The sequence below is a fragment of the Mastomys coucha genome, unplaced genomic scaffold, assembly GCF_008632895.1.
Source record: "Mastomys coucha isolate ucsf_1 unplaced genomic scaffold, UCSF_Mcou_1 pScaffold15, whole genome shotgun sequence".
Taxonomy (NCBI): domain Eukaryota; kingdom Metazoa; phylum Chordata; class Mammalia; order Rodentia; family Muridae; genus Mastomys; species Mastomys coucha.
In genome coordinates, this window is record NW_022196897.1 from 14,564,234 (window position 1) to 14,580,709 (window position 16,476).

General features: G+C 44.2%; 1 protein-coding gene and 2 pseudogenes across 1 annotated transcript; 2 read left to right on the forward strand and 1 right to left on the reverse strand.

The window, feature by feature from the left end:
* Window positions 1–983: 983 nt before the first annotated feature.
* On the reverse strand, window positions 984–5,934 carry LOC116089866. The gene is made up of 6 exons (XM_031369454.1): window positions 5,793–5,934; window positions 4,665–4,798; window positions 3,861–3,934; window positions 3,669–3,776; window positions 1,313–1,414; window positions 984–1,197 (listed from the first exon to the last, which is right to left on the reverse strand). Exons 1-6 carry the CDS (start codon window positions 5,925–5,927, stop codon window positions 1,169–1,171), a joined length of 582 nt encoding a protein of 193 aa, XP_031225314.1. The 5' UTR covers window positions 5,928–5,934; the 3' UTR covers window positions 984–1,168.
* Window positions 5,935–8,877: 2,943 nt separating this feature from the next.
* Window positions 8,878–9,830, forward strand: LOC116089865 (annotated as a pseudogene).
* A 6,114-nt stretch (window positions 9,831–15,944) lies between these two features.
* Window positions 15,945–16,459, forward strand: LOC116089867 (annotated as a pseudogene).
* The last annotated feature ends 17 nt before the right edge of the window (window positions 16,460–16,476 follow it).

Sequence of the window (16,476 nt, forward strand, 5' to 3'; positions counted from 1 at the left end):
ATGGATATTTGTATATTAAACCATCCCTGCATCCCTGGGATGGTGGAGCCTACTTGATCATGGTGAATGATCATTTTGATGTTTTCTTTGATTCAGTTTGCTAGAATTTTATTGAGTATTTTTGAATCAATATTCATAAGGGAAATTGGTCTGAAGTTTTCTTTCTTTGTTAGGTCTTTGTGTGGTTTAGGTATCAGAGTAATTGTGTCTTCATAGAATGAATTGGGTAGAGTACTTTCTATTTCAATTTTGTGAATAGTTTAAAGAGTATTGGTATTAGCTCTTCTTTGGAGGTCTGGTGAATTCTGTACTAAAACCATCTGGTCCTGAGCTTTTTTGTTTGGGAGAATTTTAATGACTGTTTCTATTTCCTTAGGGGTTATAGGACTGTTTAGATAGTTCACTTGATCTTGATCTAACTTTGGTATGTGGTGTTTATCTAGAAAATCATCATCCATTTTGTCTAGATTCTCCAGTTTTCTTGAGTATAGAGTCTTCTGGGAAGATCTGATTTTTTTTTTATTTCTTCAGTTTCTGTTGGTATATCTCCCTTCTCATCTCTGATTTTGTTAATTTGGATACTGTCTCTGTGACCTTTAGTTAGTTTGCATAAGAGTTTATCCATCTTGTTGATTTTATCAAAGAATCAGCTCTTGGTCTTGTTGATTCTTTGTATTGTTCTTTATTTCTAATTGGTTGATTTAAGCCATAAGTTTTCCTATTCCCTGGCTAGTCTACTCCTCTCTGGTATGTTTGCTTGTCTGTGACTCTACTCCCCCTTCTCTTCTCTCACTAGCTATCATGCGTGTTCCTACCCCGTCCTGCCCTCCAGATGCTCTGGCTGCCAAAGCTGAGCTCTGTGACCCTTTGTGCCATGACATTTCATCTATGTATGGACCCATGAATGCTGATGAGCAAGGTTAGGCCTGTGTACCCAATCACATCACACCCAAGTATCACAAAATCAGGCGCCATTTGATTACATGTTAAACACAAAACAAGGAATATTTACCATCTTTACTGAAAGCTGAGGCTTTGGGGGGAGAGGAATGTGAATTTGGGTGTGTCTTCTCTTGACAGCTGGCATTCTATCTACAGAAACAGGAGATGAGTGAAGGGGTCGAAGAACACAGTTCCTGTACAGACTCTGTGGTACTTCCTCCGTGCATTATGTTTGTCTAGACAACTCACAGGAATCTATTTATAAACAGAGAACAAGATATGTGTTTGGGACAGGTGTGTGTAGTGTCATTGTCTTATAGGAAACTCATGAATAAAAAAATAGAAAGAAGCAAAATCTCTATCTCATTACCATCACATCCAGGGTTGATGATGTCTGTTTTGTTCAGTATTAAGCTTTCTACAAAATCTTCAAAATCCAATAGCACTGTTGGCCTTGGTGCCATATTTCGACCTGCAGGCCACATGGATATTAAACAAGGGGGTAGAAAAGAATCTTACTATAGATGGTTCACTCCCAGATTATTCAGGAATTTTTCTGGGACATGATATTTCAAACCATAGAAAGAGTATCTCTGGCTGAATATTCCTGAGCGGGAGACAGGCCATGTAGGAGGAGTGAAGAGGAAATTATGTTTACCTCTTATTGATGACAAGTATTACCTTAGCACATGAGTCTCCCATGAGGCTGGCAGCCCCCAATATGCTCAACAAAGGCTGCTCAGAAAAAGATTTTCACATATTCATCCCCAGATGATAGAAATTATATGCAGACAATCACACATACTCCAAACAAGCTTATGCAAAGAACAACCTTTGTCCATAGGCACCCTGAACCAACCTTCTACCTTACATCCTAGATAAAAGTATTGAATTTGACAATAGCTTGAGGTGACAAAGAGAGGAGTCCAAAAGTGACTGGTCCAGCTCTGTCATAATTATGCTGCAACCACCTGCCAGCAGTGCCTTGTCTTCCTACATTGCCCCCAGTAGCCCATCACCTTCTCAAAAACACATATTAAAACAAGACCATCTATGCAGGGTCTCTAGGACACAGGTACATTGAATTAGGAGAATAATCTAGAAATGCCTAAGACTTCTGGTCAGCACCATAATCCCTAGCCCTTGGTCAATATCTGAGAATGGTGCCAATGGACAGCAGTAGATGTTTCTCTCTAGAGTCGTTATGTCTAGGCTTAGAGACATCCTAGGCCATGGCTAGAATCTCATGAGTGTAGAGACTACTGGCTGAATGCTGATGTGTCTTCGGGTTGACCTAGAGAGAGGGAGGCAACACAGTGCAACTCAAAGTTCAAAAGGGTCATGTGAGCAGAGGTACTAGAGAATGCAAACAGAGGCTAGAATTATGCTGCCAGCATTGTGACTCTCAGTACTTGGTGATGGTGACAAGTAGAGGTCACATCTCCACCTAGCACTGATAACTTTGGACCCAGGTACCCTCCTTGTGTACCTCAATGTTCAGAACTCCTCTGTGAGGACAGAGATAGCATGGGACATTTGATTAGGACCTACTTTTCCCAGGATGTGACTAAAAACTATCTCTCAGGAAATGAAAGTTCTGGTTTTGCTTTCCACCCTGACAATGTGTGTGCAAGTGTGTGTGCAAGTGTGTGTGTGTTTGTGTGTGTGTGAATGAGTTGGATGTGTCTGTTTATAACCATAGTGACCAGAGCAGGATGCTAATCATCCTCCTCTAGAGCTCTCCGCACTGCTTTAAGACACAGTCTCTCATTGAACTGGAAGTTTATCATTGTGGTTATGTTGTCTGAACAGCCAGCTCTGAAGAGCCACTGTCTCTTCCACAATGAAAGAGTTACAGGAACATTCAGCTATGCCCACATATTTATATGAGCTCTTGTGACGTTAATTAGAGTCTTCACTCAAGCAGAGCAAGACTTCTCCACAGAGTTATCCTAAGGCTTGTTCAGGCTTCTCATTGAGTTCTAAATGGTTGGAAGGAAGGACAGAGAACACTGAAACATTTTTCCCAACTTAACACTTGCCAAAACTGTCCTTAGAACCTTCATTGACCTACTTGTCTCTCACTTATCTTTTTTTTTTCTTTTTTTTCCCCCCTGAGACAGGGTTTCTCTGTGTAGCCTTGACTGTCCTGGAACTCACTGTGTAGACAATGCTGGCCTCGATGTCAGAAATCCACCTGTCTCTGCCTCCCAAGTGCTGGGATTAAAGGTGTGCAGCACTTATCTTTTGTTATGATGATAGCTATGGACTTCAGTACCCAACATCTGTCTGGTAAAGGGGTGGGGTCAGATTTCATACAACAGGTTTTGAGCATGACTCAACCTCCAATATCTGGATGTCAGAGCAGGCACTGCTGACATTACAACAGCACATTGTCTCCAAACATTTTCCCATGTTCCCAGTGAATGAGAAATTATTCCAAACAAACCCCTTCCTAGAACAGGACTGGGAGAAAGGCTGGCTGAGAAGGGAAGGGAGATGCTGAAGCTCAGTGGGTGTGGAGTTGCTGTGAGACTTGCAATTCAGGAATGGACAGGGCTGAAGATAAATACACCAAAAGCTTATAAAACACTCTCTCAAAGACCCCAGGCATCTCAGGGAAAACACCCAGGTGGAGACTAGAGAATTAGACAGGAGATAGTGGCCCACTCTATACACACTGCTTAAAGAATCCAAGCCCAGCTCCTAGGCAGGGTGAGACTCACCCATGAGCATGGTCACCTTTTCCATTTCTACATTGAATCTGCCTACATGGGCAGCAATAGCGAAGTCGGTCCCACCAATGAATCCAAAGACAATTGTGAAGGAAGGCCCTGAGGAAGAAAATGAGCCATATGGTCTTCAAATCTCTTCTTGAAGGTCACAGAAAATAAAGAATCTGAAACCTGAGCACGCACAGATGTAGAAGACATTAGAATCATGTTTATCTTCATCCATGTATATCTTGAACTGAACACAGCCAATGGGTTTTCTGAAACAAAGAACAAAAGCATGGCTCTCTCCCTAACACCACCTCTGCCCTCCCCTTTTGACATCTAGGAGGCTATACATTGAATTGACCCCAGATCTTTCATCTAATATATAGCAGCCAGCCAAGTGTTAGTACATGGCTTGCCACAATCCCTGTGTCAGCTCCTGGTGTAGTCCACATCATGGCAGGTGAGAAGACAAAAAAGAGATGGTATGTATCTGAAGACCTGCCCATAAGCAGTTTTGGACATGCTTCCTGCCAGCTCAGGGCATTTTCTCAAAGTGGCCTGGACTGACCTAATTATGCTAATGTTTCCAAAAGTTTCTGCTAGAATACAGAGTCCTAGACCTTCCTACCTTACTCCTGGATCCTCACTGCACATGCAAATAAAGGAAATCTTGAGGGCTCTGAAGTTCGGTGGCTATACAGAAATAGGCACAGCATCGATAGTGGCTCTGGGGAGCAAGCAGCACTGGGAAGGAAAGTTTCAGTCCTCCATAGAGCATCATAGGAGAACATCAGGTGATGCACTGGATCTTATGTTTGCAGCCAGTGCCCTGGGAACATTTCTCCTATGCTTACAGAACTCACCTGATACATTGCCCAGACAATACAAGAGGATTCCATGTTGACATGGAGTGCCTAGCTGAGGTCAGGAGCATGGTTGTGGTGAGGGTGGGGAATCCATAGAGTCAAGAGCAGAAAGGGCTGCTTGATGGTAGGTACTCACGAGATGTTCATCCTAAACTCCAACTTGCCAATAACATTTTTGACAAAAACAAAAGGAGGCAGTGGGGTAAACTTCTTCTTTGCAGGAATAGGCAGGTTTCCTGCCCAGCGAGTTATGTACCATTTTCCTAGAAGCTAAAGAAGAAAACAACCTTGAGAGGTAAAGCCAAACAGTGAAATTCCAGGTAGAAACTGAAATGGCAGGAGATGAAGGAAGAAACTAGGGTAGGGTCTCTGTCCCATCTAGAGGGACATGATATGTTCATGGTAATGGCTAGCCCCTCTCTGTCATGTTCAGGCAGATCCAGACTGGCTAAGACAGGGATGTTGAGTGGGAGACATTAACCCTGGGCCAGGATTATTCTGGGGTTCCTGCAAAGGTCACATATAAATACCTGAGAAAAACCACCAAGAGGACAAGGCTAAGAGCATGGTCAGGAACTGCCAACTCTATTGTAAGACTGAGAGGGAAAAGAAGAACTTAGTGTCATTGATGAGAGGCTGCTGAGCCAGAATGAGTTTGAATTGTCATTAGAAGGAGGCAAGGTACCTGGATACCAGCTTCAACCATGGGGTATGTTTGCCTCGAGATTGGCTGAGATTCCAGGAGGCCATGAAAGATCATGTGGCACTCATTACTGCCACAGTTTAAAAGGCTGACTTTCTCCAGAATCTCTTATTTTCTCAAATCACATCACCAATTAAAACATCAAAACGTCTTAGGAAGTCTATCCCTCCAGGCACCCCTAACCCATACACAGCAGTGCTCATCCATCTGAAAAGAGTGGTCCTGCATTGTGCACCTCATTCTGCATGAGCCTTTCATTGCAAAATAGAACTTCTGAACACAGTCCTTTCTGTGCAATTGGAATTTCTTTAGAAGACCACAAGGTGAGAAAGGAGATTCTTTGTGGCAGATTGGTGAGACACATGCTCCCATAAACCAACCCTTGGCCTCTGGTTGCCTCCAATGTCAAATACCAAGAAAAACTATGCCAGAGGACAAACAGTAATTCATAACATAAAACATATCACTGATATTCATCTGAAGCTTTCAGCGACATCACTGAGTCTTTCATCCAATCCATGAAAACCCAGATCACACTCTCAGTCTGCCCAGCACCCTCACCTGGTCAAGAGTGACATTGTACAGAGGATTCCTAAAGAATAAATTCTCCACAGAGGGTATGATCAAAACCACCATCAGTAGCAGACTCTGCTTGATCACCATGGTGCCTCTGTGCTCCTGTATTCCCTGCAGCATGCATATACTACACTGAGTGATACCCCATCTCTACAGAGCCCAGATCTGTGCTATACACTGGTTGCAGAGTTTTCTTTGGACCTCATGAATAGGTGGTGATAATTTCCATAATTAGTCACATGCCTGTGCTCTCATTCATTCACATGGACCCTTATCAAGAGAGAGAATGTTATCAAAGTGGGTGGTAACCCTGAGAATCCAGAGCCAGGAGGATTACAAGAACTTCCATGCTCTTACCCTCTATATGCCTGCCTGTATTCCCAACAACAACAACAAAAAAGTCAGAACATTTCCTCTTCCTTTTCAGAACCTCACCTCCAAGAATACCCACAAGATCATCTCCAACCAGCAGTTATAGACACAGCAGCGTATTCTTCAGCCAAAACCCTCTGAGGACTGAGCTATGGTGTCCCCTTCAGCACTCTAGCCTGTGTCTCCATTTTTCCCTCCTCCTTCCCATGCTCCTGAGAAAGCTGCCAACCTCACTGAGTCTCTACACACTCACAACTAATCTCTACCAAGCTAGTAGCTCAGCCCTACATGTACCTAAATCCCAATATACCTGTTCATAGTGTAGCTGCCTTCCCTCTTTCCAGTTCCAGGAGAGGTTGGGAGTCAGGCCTCCTGACCAAAGTACCTTGGGAGTCCACCTTCTCTCACTTCTCTTTCATTTCATTCTATGTCACACCAATTCTCTTTGGTTCTGTGCCACACCACAAAATTGTCCTGCTACTGTACACATGTAGCAGTGTGACTGGGTAGCCGGGAGTGATTGCTGTAGGTGCTATTTTTGGTCTGCTTTATTCCACCCTTCCAACACTTATTCCACGCTGATTCCTTCCAAAGCCCCCCACCCCCAACATTAGTTAGGAGAGAAAGAAGGTTATAAAGGAAATGGGGTATAGATCTCTTTAGATTACTTCCTGCTGATTAGGGGCATTGAGTTCTTTGCCTCAAGGCAAGTCCAATCTTCATCGTTAGGGTATCCAACTTTATCCTCTTGTCTCTGCTCATGACTATGTGACAAACTGCAGCACCAGGAAAGAGCAGAAGCAAGGGGAGAAGCAACCTCCTTCTTCAGAAGCCCCTGGCCCCTCTTGGGGCACTGCTATTAGTACACTCTCCAGGCCCTCAGAATTCCAAACATAAACTATCTACAGCTGGCAAAAATCCTGCCCCTCACAGAGCATGAGACAATCATAGTTAGTGGCTGTGGACAATCTAATGCAGTCCCATATCTCACACCTGGGATTAAAACAAAAATATTCACATAACATACCTAGGGTTTTTTTTTTTTTAAAGAAATCAAAATTCTCACTACAGGTTGCACATGAGTATTTGTGCATATGTGTTCATGTGTGCATTGGTATCTCTGCCTGTTTGTGTGAACTCATGCCTGTGTGTTTCTCTGTGCACACAGAGTGTATATGTACCTATTGTGATGTGTGGGTTACTCTGTGTAACTAGTGTCATTGTGCATATGTGGTCATGTCTCTGTCTGTAGCTGTGTGCACATGTTTCTATGTGCATTCCTATAAGTTAGTCCATGCGGTGTTTGTGTGTTTATATGTTTGTGTATGTGTGTGTGTGTGTGTGTGTGTGTGTGTGTGTGTGTGTGTGTGTATTCTCTTCTGGTTTATTTGGTGTTATTGTCAGAATACAAAATATTCTATACAGGATTTTAAATGATTGTTCACTATCTGGAGGTGCTTTTTGAGAAAATTTAGAACCTTTGGCACTGTGCCCTCACTAGAAGACATAGATGTCAATAGAATTCCCTGCTGGATCTGCCCTAAGCATTCAGCTTCCTGATCTACCAAAATATGAGCAGGATCTTGACCAAGTTACCACAAATGCCTGCATTAAAAGAAATAAAATAAAATAAATGATATTTTGCAAATATTAACAAGAATATCAAACCTTTAGCAAAACTAAAATAAGGAAAACCTAATTCCACAGAGGGCCATGTCTATGTCCATGGTCTTACTGCTGCTGGATCTGTGTTAATGTCTGTGTTCATGTTGCCACCAAAGGTATGGGAGATGTCTGTGATCTATGCTTCAACATGAAGCCATGTTAATGTGTGTGATCCCAGCTGCATCTGAAGGATTTATCTAGGTCCAGGTCCCTACTGCAACTAGAGCCATGTTCATTTTCTCTGTGGTGAGTGCCCCTGAGCATATGTATTGGTTACATTATTATATTGATCAGAAAAACCTAAATAGCCTGAAAGGAGAACTATCCACGGTAGCTGACTATCATATGCTTCATGCTTTAGCAGAGGCATGACAGCTACAGATTGTTTCTGCAGTTGTGTGGTGGTTGAAATTCTGGGAACTTTTCAGAGGGTCTACAAATGCTAGACCCTGATACGCTAGCTTGTTGGTCATTCAGGGAGGTTGGTTGCAGATTATTGGTGGTAATGCTTAAAGAATAAACAAGAAGGAAGAAATTATATTCAGAGATAACCCCCCCTCTCGTTGCGGGAAATATTAAAAAGAAATCCACCCCGCAAACTCTCTTGGCCTGCTGCACTAGCCGGCTACATCACAATGTCCCAGCAGGCTCTTGTTATTTTCTCCCAGCTAGCATGATCATCTCACTTATGTACAATGCTCTACACCCCCCATAATCAATATCTAACGTCTAGTACCCAGTAAAAGCATGACTCTTAAGGCTTAATTATCCAATCAGGTTTATATATCAATAAGATCACAATTTGCGGGCCTGGAAAGGGCCACAGGGGACGTGAGAAGGCCCCTGCGCCTGCCTCTCCTCTCACACCCCACACCCCAACCCCTGCCTCAGCCCCAAGGAGGTGGGGGCGGTGCTCGGGCGACTTGGCCGCGATGGCTCGAGCTCCGGTGGCGACGATGGTGGCTGGAGGCGGCGGCTCCTCCTCCTCCTCCTCCTCCTCCTCCTCCTCCTGGGCTTGGGCGGCGGGCCCCCCATGAGACTGTTGGCAAGCTGGCTGTGCCTGAGCCTGGCGTCGGTGTGGCTGGCCCGGAGGATGTGGGTGCTGCGGAGCCCCGCTCTCCCGCTCCCTGTACGTGAATATGGAGCGCCCCCCGGTGGGCCAGCGGCTGCCGCAGGCGGCGGGAAGAACTCGCACCAGAATGTGTGCAACAGAGAGAAATTATGCGAATCACTTCAGTCTGTCTTTGTTCAGTTATCTTGACCAAGGAACACAGATCTTCTTAAACAACAGCATTGAGAAATCTGGCTGGCTATTAATACAACTCTATGATTCTTTTGTATCATCTGTTTTTAACCTGTTTGTGACTAGAACATCTATTAACAGGTTCTTCGGAAGAAGCTCCATGTTTGTGTTCTCACCAGATCTGTTTCAGAGACTGCTTAAAATTAATCCGGACTGGGAAACCCATAGACGACTTGATTTTAGGTGCTGGAGATGGAGAAGTCACCAAAATCATGAGCTCTCATTTTGAAGAAATTTATGCCACTGAACTTTCTGAAACAATGATCTGGCAGCTCCAGAAGAAGAAATACAGAGTGCTTGGTATAAATGAATGGCAGAATACAGGATTCCAGTATGATGTCATCAGCTGCTTAAATATGCTGGATCGCTGTAATCAGCCCCCGACACTCTTAAAAGATATCAGAAGTGTCTTGGAGCCCACCCAAGGCAGAGTCATCCTGGCCTTGGTTTTTCCTGTTCATCCCTATGTGGAAAATGTAGGTGGCAAGTGGGAGAAACTATCAGAAATTCTGGAAATCAAGGGACAGAATTGGGAAGAGCAAGTGAATAGCCTGCCTGAGGTGTTCAGGAAAGCTGGCTTTGTCATCAAAGCTTTCACTAGACTGCCATACCTGTGTGAAAGCGACATGTACAATGACTACTATGTTCTGGACGATGTTGTCTTTGTTCTAAGAACAGTATAAATATGTGGAGGCCCAAGTCTTCAGAGTCACCCCTGGAATCTGCCCTCCAGAAGAGGAGATGTATCCAGCGATGTGAGGGGGACTGTGGGGACTGTCATTCTCAGTATCATGTAGGAGTTTAAAAAGCCAAAATACTAATTCTTTCTTTGTAGTGTATAAGGGAGTGTTTTTAAAAACAAAACCCAACTCTTTGTGTATTTTTAATCAACTCTTTACTCAAAACCATGCTCCAATGCAGGTCACTCTCCAATTATGATGGAAGATATTTTTTATACTTAATTGCTGTAGGGACTCATTCCCAGACAAAGTAATAGTCATGATGTCATGGAACCTATAAATGGATTGTTTTTAATAAATGAAGACTGGCAATAAAGCTGTCTATTCAATTCCAAATATTGGTTATAAAGTAGACCTCTGGTAACTTTCATGTTTAGAAACTCCTCTTACTATTCAAAAAATGTTTTTAACCATGTTAGTAAACGTTTTGAAGATGAAAAAAATCACAATTTACAAGATGCCAATCCAATAATTTCAGAGCCAAATGATAAAGACAATGTTTTAACCCAATTATTCTAACCTTGTAAGATCCTTAGCTACCTGTGGCTGTTTAAAACCACGCAGGGTCTGGATCGTCATCTTCAACTGTCTCCATGGTTCTGATTCTCTGCTACCTTCCTGCTCTCAGACCTTTTCCCTCCTCAACTTCTAGCTCCACCTCTCTATTCCTGTCCAATCACAGGCCTGTCACTGCCCTAATGTGATTGGACAGAGAAAATGCTGCAATACCACACTTCTTTCTCTCCTCCTTTTGTTTCAGCTTATAGACTGAATGGATGCAGCTCCTGGTATCTCTACTGAGGACCCTGTGTTTATGCCTGGACTCATTAGTTCATCTGAAACGGGACTGTGTTTAATTTTTACTGCTTCATGTTTGTATAGGACATCTCAATATTTATTTTTCTACCAAAAGACAAATATATTCTACAGGGTAATCATATGAATCTCCTTTCAAGTTGTTATTTAGGTTTTTCTGATCAATATAATAATGTAACCAGTTGTACTGGACATAGTTTTGATCCCTGTTTTTGATGGCAGGATATGATACACAATATTTTAACTGTTCTAAAATTGTTCATTATGTGTATAATTTGCTTGCTTATATGATATGTATCAAATGACAATTAGATTTATCTACAACATATCAAATCAAAACCACTCTTGATATCCTGCCATTAAGGGGGGGGGGGATATCGGAACACAGTCCAAGAATAAAGGCATCTAAGGAGAATTCTGAGTGTTGTGAGAAAACTCCAAGAAACAAAACAAGATATTAGTTACTTCAAAACCTCTTAGAGGAGAAGGGGAGGGGGCTACGTGAAGGGTGGACTGAGAGAAGGGTGGCTGCAGTCCTTCTATATCTTATAAGACTGTGTGATGCCCTAGATCTTAGAGGCTGACAGCTGCTGGCTCACAGAGTTCATCAGCCTTGTCCTAAAGTTTCTGGGAGCTTATAGAAAACTTCATCTGGTGATTCAGAATGGCTGCTCAGTGCTTTCCTTGGATTCAGGTGGGAGTGGGGAGAGACCAAATTACTGTCCAGTGGATAGTAAGGATCCAGGATAAGAGGGAGGGTGCGTCTCAGTGTCGTGTGGGCCAGGGAGAAGAGTAAGTACTCCAGGAAATGGAGTGTATTCATGGAAGAATTAGTTTGAATTGCAGTTCTGAGGGGCAGCTGTGACTGGAAGAGGAACAGAGGCAAGCGGGCTCTACCTTCCAACATGAGAGTAGCACTTGAAGAGTAACAACATGGAAGACAGATACCAATCAGAGAACTTCCTTCTCATAGTTACAGTGAAGTCACTGCTAGACAACCATGGTCTCCAAATACAATCGTGGGCTCTTTGATGAGCCAGATCACCAAGCATCTTTGGTGAGTGTGTTGGGTTGGAGATGAGGCCAAGTAGAGACTGTGGTGTGGGAAAGATTTTGGAGAGAGAAAGGACACACATCACAAGTGATCTGGTAATTGTGGTTGGGAAACATCCTGGAGTGGTCACTTATTCCTGGACAATCAGGGGCTCTTCTGCCTCTGGGTAGAGGGCCAAGAATATGGACCATAGCCCACTAGAACTGAGTAATCTTAGTGCCCTAAAGTTTCTCCAGGAGTCATTTACAATTCTGATAGTAAAGGGGCACACATTTCTATAGAAACAAAACAAAAGCAGGGTTGCGGAGGAGGTGCACTGGGTAAAGGCCCCATCACACTTGTAGCTTAGATTCCGTTATGACCAAGACCTGAATCTGGGCACTGCTGTCATTGTGAATGGAAAGGAGGGCATGTGGCACAGAGACAAGGATACAAAGAATCACAAGAGTCGCTTAGAGTCATGGCTAACACATAGGATATGGGGAAGGGGCATGGACACAGAATTCTCTTATCTCTGTACTCAAGCACAATGCTGTTTTCTTTCAGAAATCCTTAGTGCTGTGTGAATTTCTTAAATTCTTCTAGAGACAAAGAGTTTCTTTCAGTTCCTTCTCTGTGGGCAGAGGTGTTGAGGTTTGGTCTTTTGCTATGCTAAATACTGGTTGCTCCTGGAGACCACATAGACCCAGGTGATGCTATGTGACCTTGCCCCCTCAAGTTATCCCTGACTGGTGAATAAATATGCCAACAGCCAATAGCTGGGCAGAAGAGACATAGGCTTGGAGAATGCCACAATGGGGTAAGAATCTTAATAAAAGAGCCATGTAGGTTGACTAATTGGAGTTAAGAGCAGCCCAGAAAAAACATGACAAATTATATAATGGGATTATTGGCTGGGAAATAGACATAATAACATAGAGGATAGATATCTGCCAGCTCTTTGCTGATTAAAGCTTATTATAAATAATAAAAGTTGTGTGTCTTTTGTCCAGGAACTGACTGATCAAAGGCAAGGTAGAAACTCCAAATTGGGATTGAATTTTTCAAGAATACAGAGGCTATAAGAGTAGAGGATTCATAACTGCACAGCTCTGCAGGGAGCAATGGTACAAGGACAGGCTGACTGCCTAGCGCTAAGGGCTTCACCCTGGGAGGTGCAGGCAGTAGAGGATGAAGCACTTAGTGTAGACAGAGGGGTGTGGTATGGATGGAGATGGACGCCAGCCTGCAGGCAGGTAAAAGGAGATGGCATATATCCTGAGTGACTGTGCAGGATCACACCCTGTCCGGGAAGGTCTCTGGGCCAAGGGGATACTAGTCTGTCTCTCAACTCTAGAGAGACACTGCCAGCCATAGATAGACCTTTGTTAGGACCCAACCATTCAAATTGACATTCATGGCATCTGAGAGCCCAGGAAATGGTATTTGGTAGTTCACTGTTTGAAACTTCCATCCTGAGTGATTATTGTTCTGAGGACCATGTCTGCTCTTCTGACTGACAGTCACTATCAAGCTGAAATTTCTCCCGCAGATCTTGCACAATGCATGGGCAGCACTACATGTTCAGAACACAGATATTAGTCAAGTGTCCAATGATATAATTCTAGTCCCCAGTGCCAAAGTATAGCTGCTACACATCCCTGTGGCTTCTGAGAGTGGACAACATACAGGAAAATGATGTGCCCGTGGTCCTACCTATGAGCTCTCCCAGTTTCTCTGTGTAGCCCTGGATGTCCTGGAACTCACTCTGTAGACCAGGCTGGCCTCGAACTCAGAAATCCACCTGTCTCTGCCTCCCAAGTGCTGGGATTATAGGCGTGCACCACCACTACCCGGCAATTAAGATTTTTTTAAAAAAGAAGGTAATATGGTACATTTACACAATGGAAAATTACTCAACTATTAAAAACAATGACATCATGAAATTTGCATGCAAATGGATAGAACCTAAAAAGATCATCCTACAGGAGGGAAACCAGACCCAGAAAGACAAACATGGTATGTACTCACTTTTAAGTGGATATTATCCATAAAGTAAAAAAAAATCCACAGACCCAAAGAAACTAAATAACAAGAAGGGCTCAAGAACAGATACTTATAGCTAACTGAGAAGGGGAAATAGATTAGGTATTGTGGGTGGACAAGGGAGGGGACTGGGGTAGTGCGGCATCTCTGGGACAAGCCAGAAACAAAGGGCGATGGAAACTCCCAGGAATCCATGAGGATGACCCTAGCTAAGACAGGTAGGAATGGGGGATATAGAGCCTGAACTGGCCCTCTCCTATAAGTAGGCAAGAGTTCCAATGGAGGGAATGGGACACCGACCCAGCCACAAAACCCTCTACTTACAATTTTTCTTGCCTACAAGATGTGCAGGGGTAAAGCTGGAGAAGAAATTGAAGTAATGGCCAACAAGCAGCCGGTCCAGCTTGAGACACATGCCATGAGAGGAAGCCAACCACTTGCACTGCTAATGATATTCTGCTATACTTTAAGACAGGAGCCTATTGTAACTGTCATCAGAAAGACTTCACTCAGCAACTGATAAAAACAGATACAGAGATTCACAGTCAAATATAACGCAGAGCTTGTGGAATCCTGTAGAAGAGGGGAAGGAAGGATTATAGGAGCCAGAGGGGTGAAGAACAGCACAGGACACCCTACAGAATCAGTTAACATGGGCCCAGAGTGGCTCAGAGGGAGTATGCACGGGTCTGGCGTCAGTCCTCCACACACACGTTACAGTTGTGTGCCATTAGTCTTCTTGTGAGGCTCCTAAGATGGGCCCATAGTGGCTCAGACCAGGGAGTATGCACGGGTCTGGCGTCAGTCCTCCACACACATGTTACAGTTGTGTGCCATTAGTCTTCTTGTGAGGCTCCTAAGAGCAGGATCAGAGGCTGTCTCTGACTCTGTTGCCTGCTTTTGGTATGCTTTCCTCCTACTAGGTTGTCTTCTCTAGTCTCAACAGGAGAGGAGGTGCCTAGTCTTGCTGTGAGTTGATATGCAGGGCTGAGATATCCATGGGAGGCCATCCTTTTCTGAAGAAAAACTGAGATGGAGTGGGTGGGGAGGCAGAGGAGCTAGAGGGAAGGACTGGGAGGAAAAAAGAGAGAGGAGAAACAGTGATGGGGATATAAAGTAAACAATTAACTAACTTTTTAAAAAAGAGTTAGCCAAACATGAAACTGAATTCCATAATATATTCACAAAAGACCTGTAGAGTAAAAAGACAGAAGAGAAATACATTAATAAAATAAAAATAATAAGCCGGCTGGTGGTGGCGCATGCCTTTAATCCCAGCACTTGGGAGGCAGAGGCAGACAGATTTCTGAGTTTGAGGCCAGCCTAACCTACAGAGTGAGTTCCAGGACAGTCAGGGCTATACAGAGAAACCCTGTCTCGAAAAACCAAAATAAGCTCAAGTCTTACAGCCTCAAAATCTGCATCACAGTCCACTCCCAGGCGTTCTGACACTCTCAGGATCAGATGTGAGGAGGACCCAACATCTGTCCCAACAACGGGAGTAACTGGGACCAGCGGGACCAGGCACACAGGAACTCCACCAGCAGAGTGACTTGGATTCCTTCCAGTCTCTCTGGGCTGGTGTCCTGAGCGAACCTTGAGCCCAGGCTCCACAGCCAGTCCCACAACACCCAGAGGAAGCTGCTGTACTCCCAGGTGCTCTAACAAGCCCAGGGTAACAGGATCTCAGAATCACAGGATCACAGAGACAGCCTGACTCTGAGGAGTTCTGATACAACCAGGATCACAGGAAGGACTGACTCCAGTCAGATTTAGCAAGAGAGGTAGCACTAGAGATAAACAGATGGTGGAGGGCAAGCATAAGAAAATAAACAACACAAACCAAGGTCACTTGCCATCATCAGAACCCAATTCTCCCACCATAGCAAGTCCTGGACACACCATCACACCAGAAACGCAAGATTCAGATATAAAGTCACTTATCATGATCATGATACAGGACTTTAAGAAAGACATAAATAGCACTCTCAAAGAAATACAGGAGAACACAGGTAAACAGCTAGAAGACTTTCAAGAGGAAACACAAAAATCTCTTAAAGAACTACAGGAAAACACAATTAAACAGGTGAAGAAAATGAGCAAAACCATCCAGAATCTAAAAATGGAAATAGAAACAATAAAGAAATCAGAAAGAGAGTTTGTCTTTGCTGAACGCCGAGAGTAGAAGCAGTTAGGATGCCGCGTGGAAGCCGAAGCCGCACCTCCCCGGTGTATCCCCCGGCCAGCCGGGCCCCTCAGATGAGGGCTGCTCCCAGAAGAGCACCTGCAGCTCAGCCTCCAGCAGCAGCTGCACCATCTGCAGTTGGCTCACCTGCCACTGCACCCCGGCAGCCAGGCCTAATGGCCCAGATGGCTACCACTGCAGCCGGTGTAGCTGCGGGCTCTGCAGTGGGGCACACCCTGGGTCACGCCATCACTGGGGGCTTCAGCGGAGGTGGTAACGCCGAGCCCGCAAAACCTGACATCACTTACCAGGAGCCTCAGGGAGCCCAGCTGCAGAACCAGCTGTCTTTTGGACCTTGCTCTCTAGAGATTAAGCAGTTTCTGGAGTGTGCTCTGAACCAGAGTGATGTCAAGCTCTGTGAGGGCTTCAATGAGATGCTGCGGCAGTGCAGGATTGCAAATGGTTTAATCTAATCAAGAAATTCAAGCTGAAGAAATGTACAATTGGTT

Coding starts and splice junctions, on each gene's coding strand:
- LOC116089866 (XM_031369454.1), bottom strand. CDS start 5,927: ATGCTGCAGGGAATACAGGAGCACAGAGGCACCATGGTGATCAAGCAG. Junction 3,935..4,664: donor GAGTTTAGGATGAACATCTC/GTGAGTACCTAC, acceptor TCTTTGTTTCAG/AAAACCCATTGGCTGTGTTC. Junction 1,415..3,668: donor AAAGGTGACCATGCTCATGG/GTGAGTCTCACC, acceptor TGTGGCCTGCAG/GTCGAAATATGGCACCAAGG.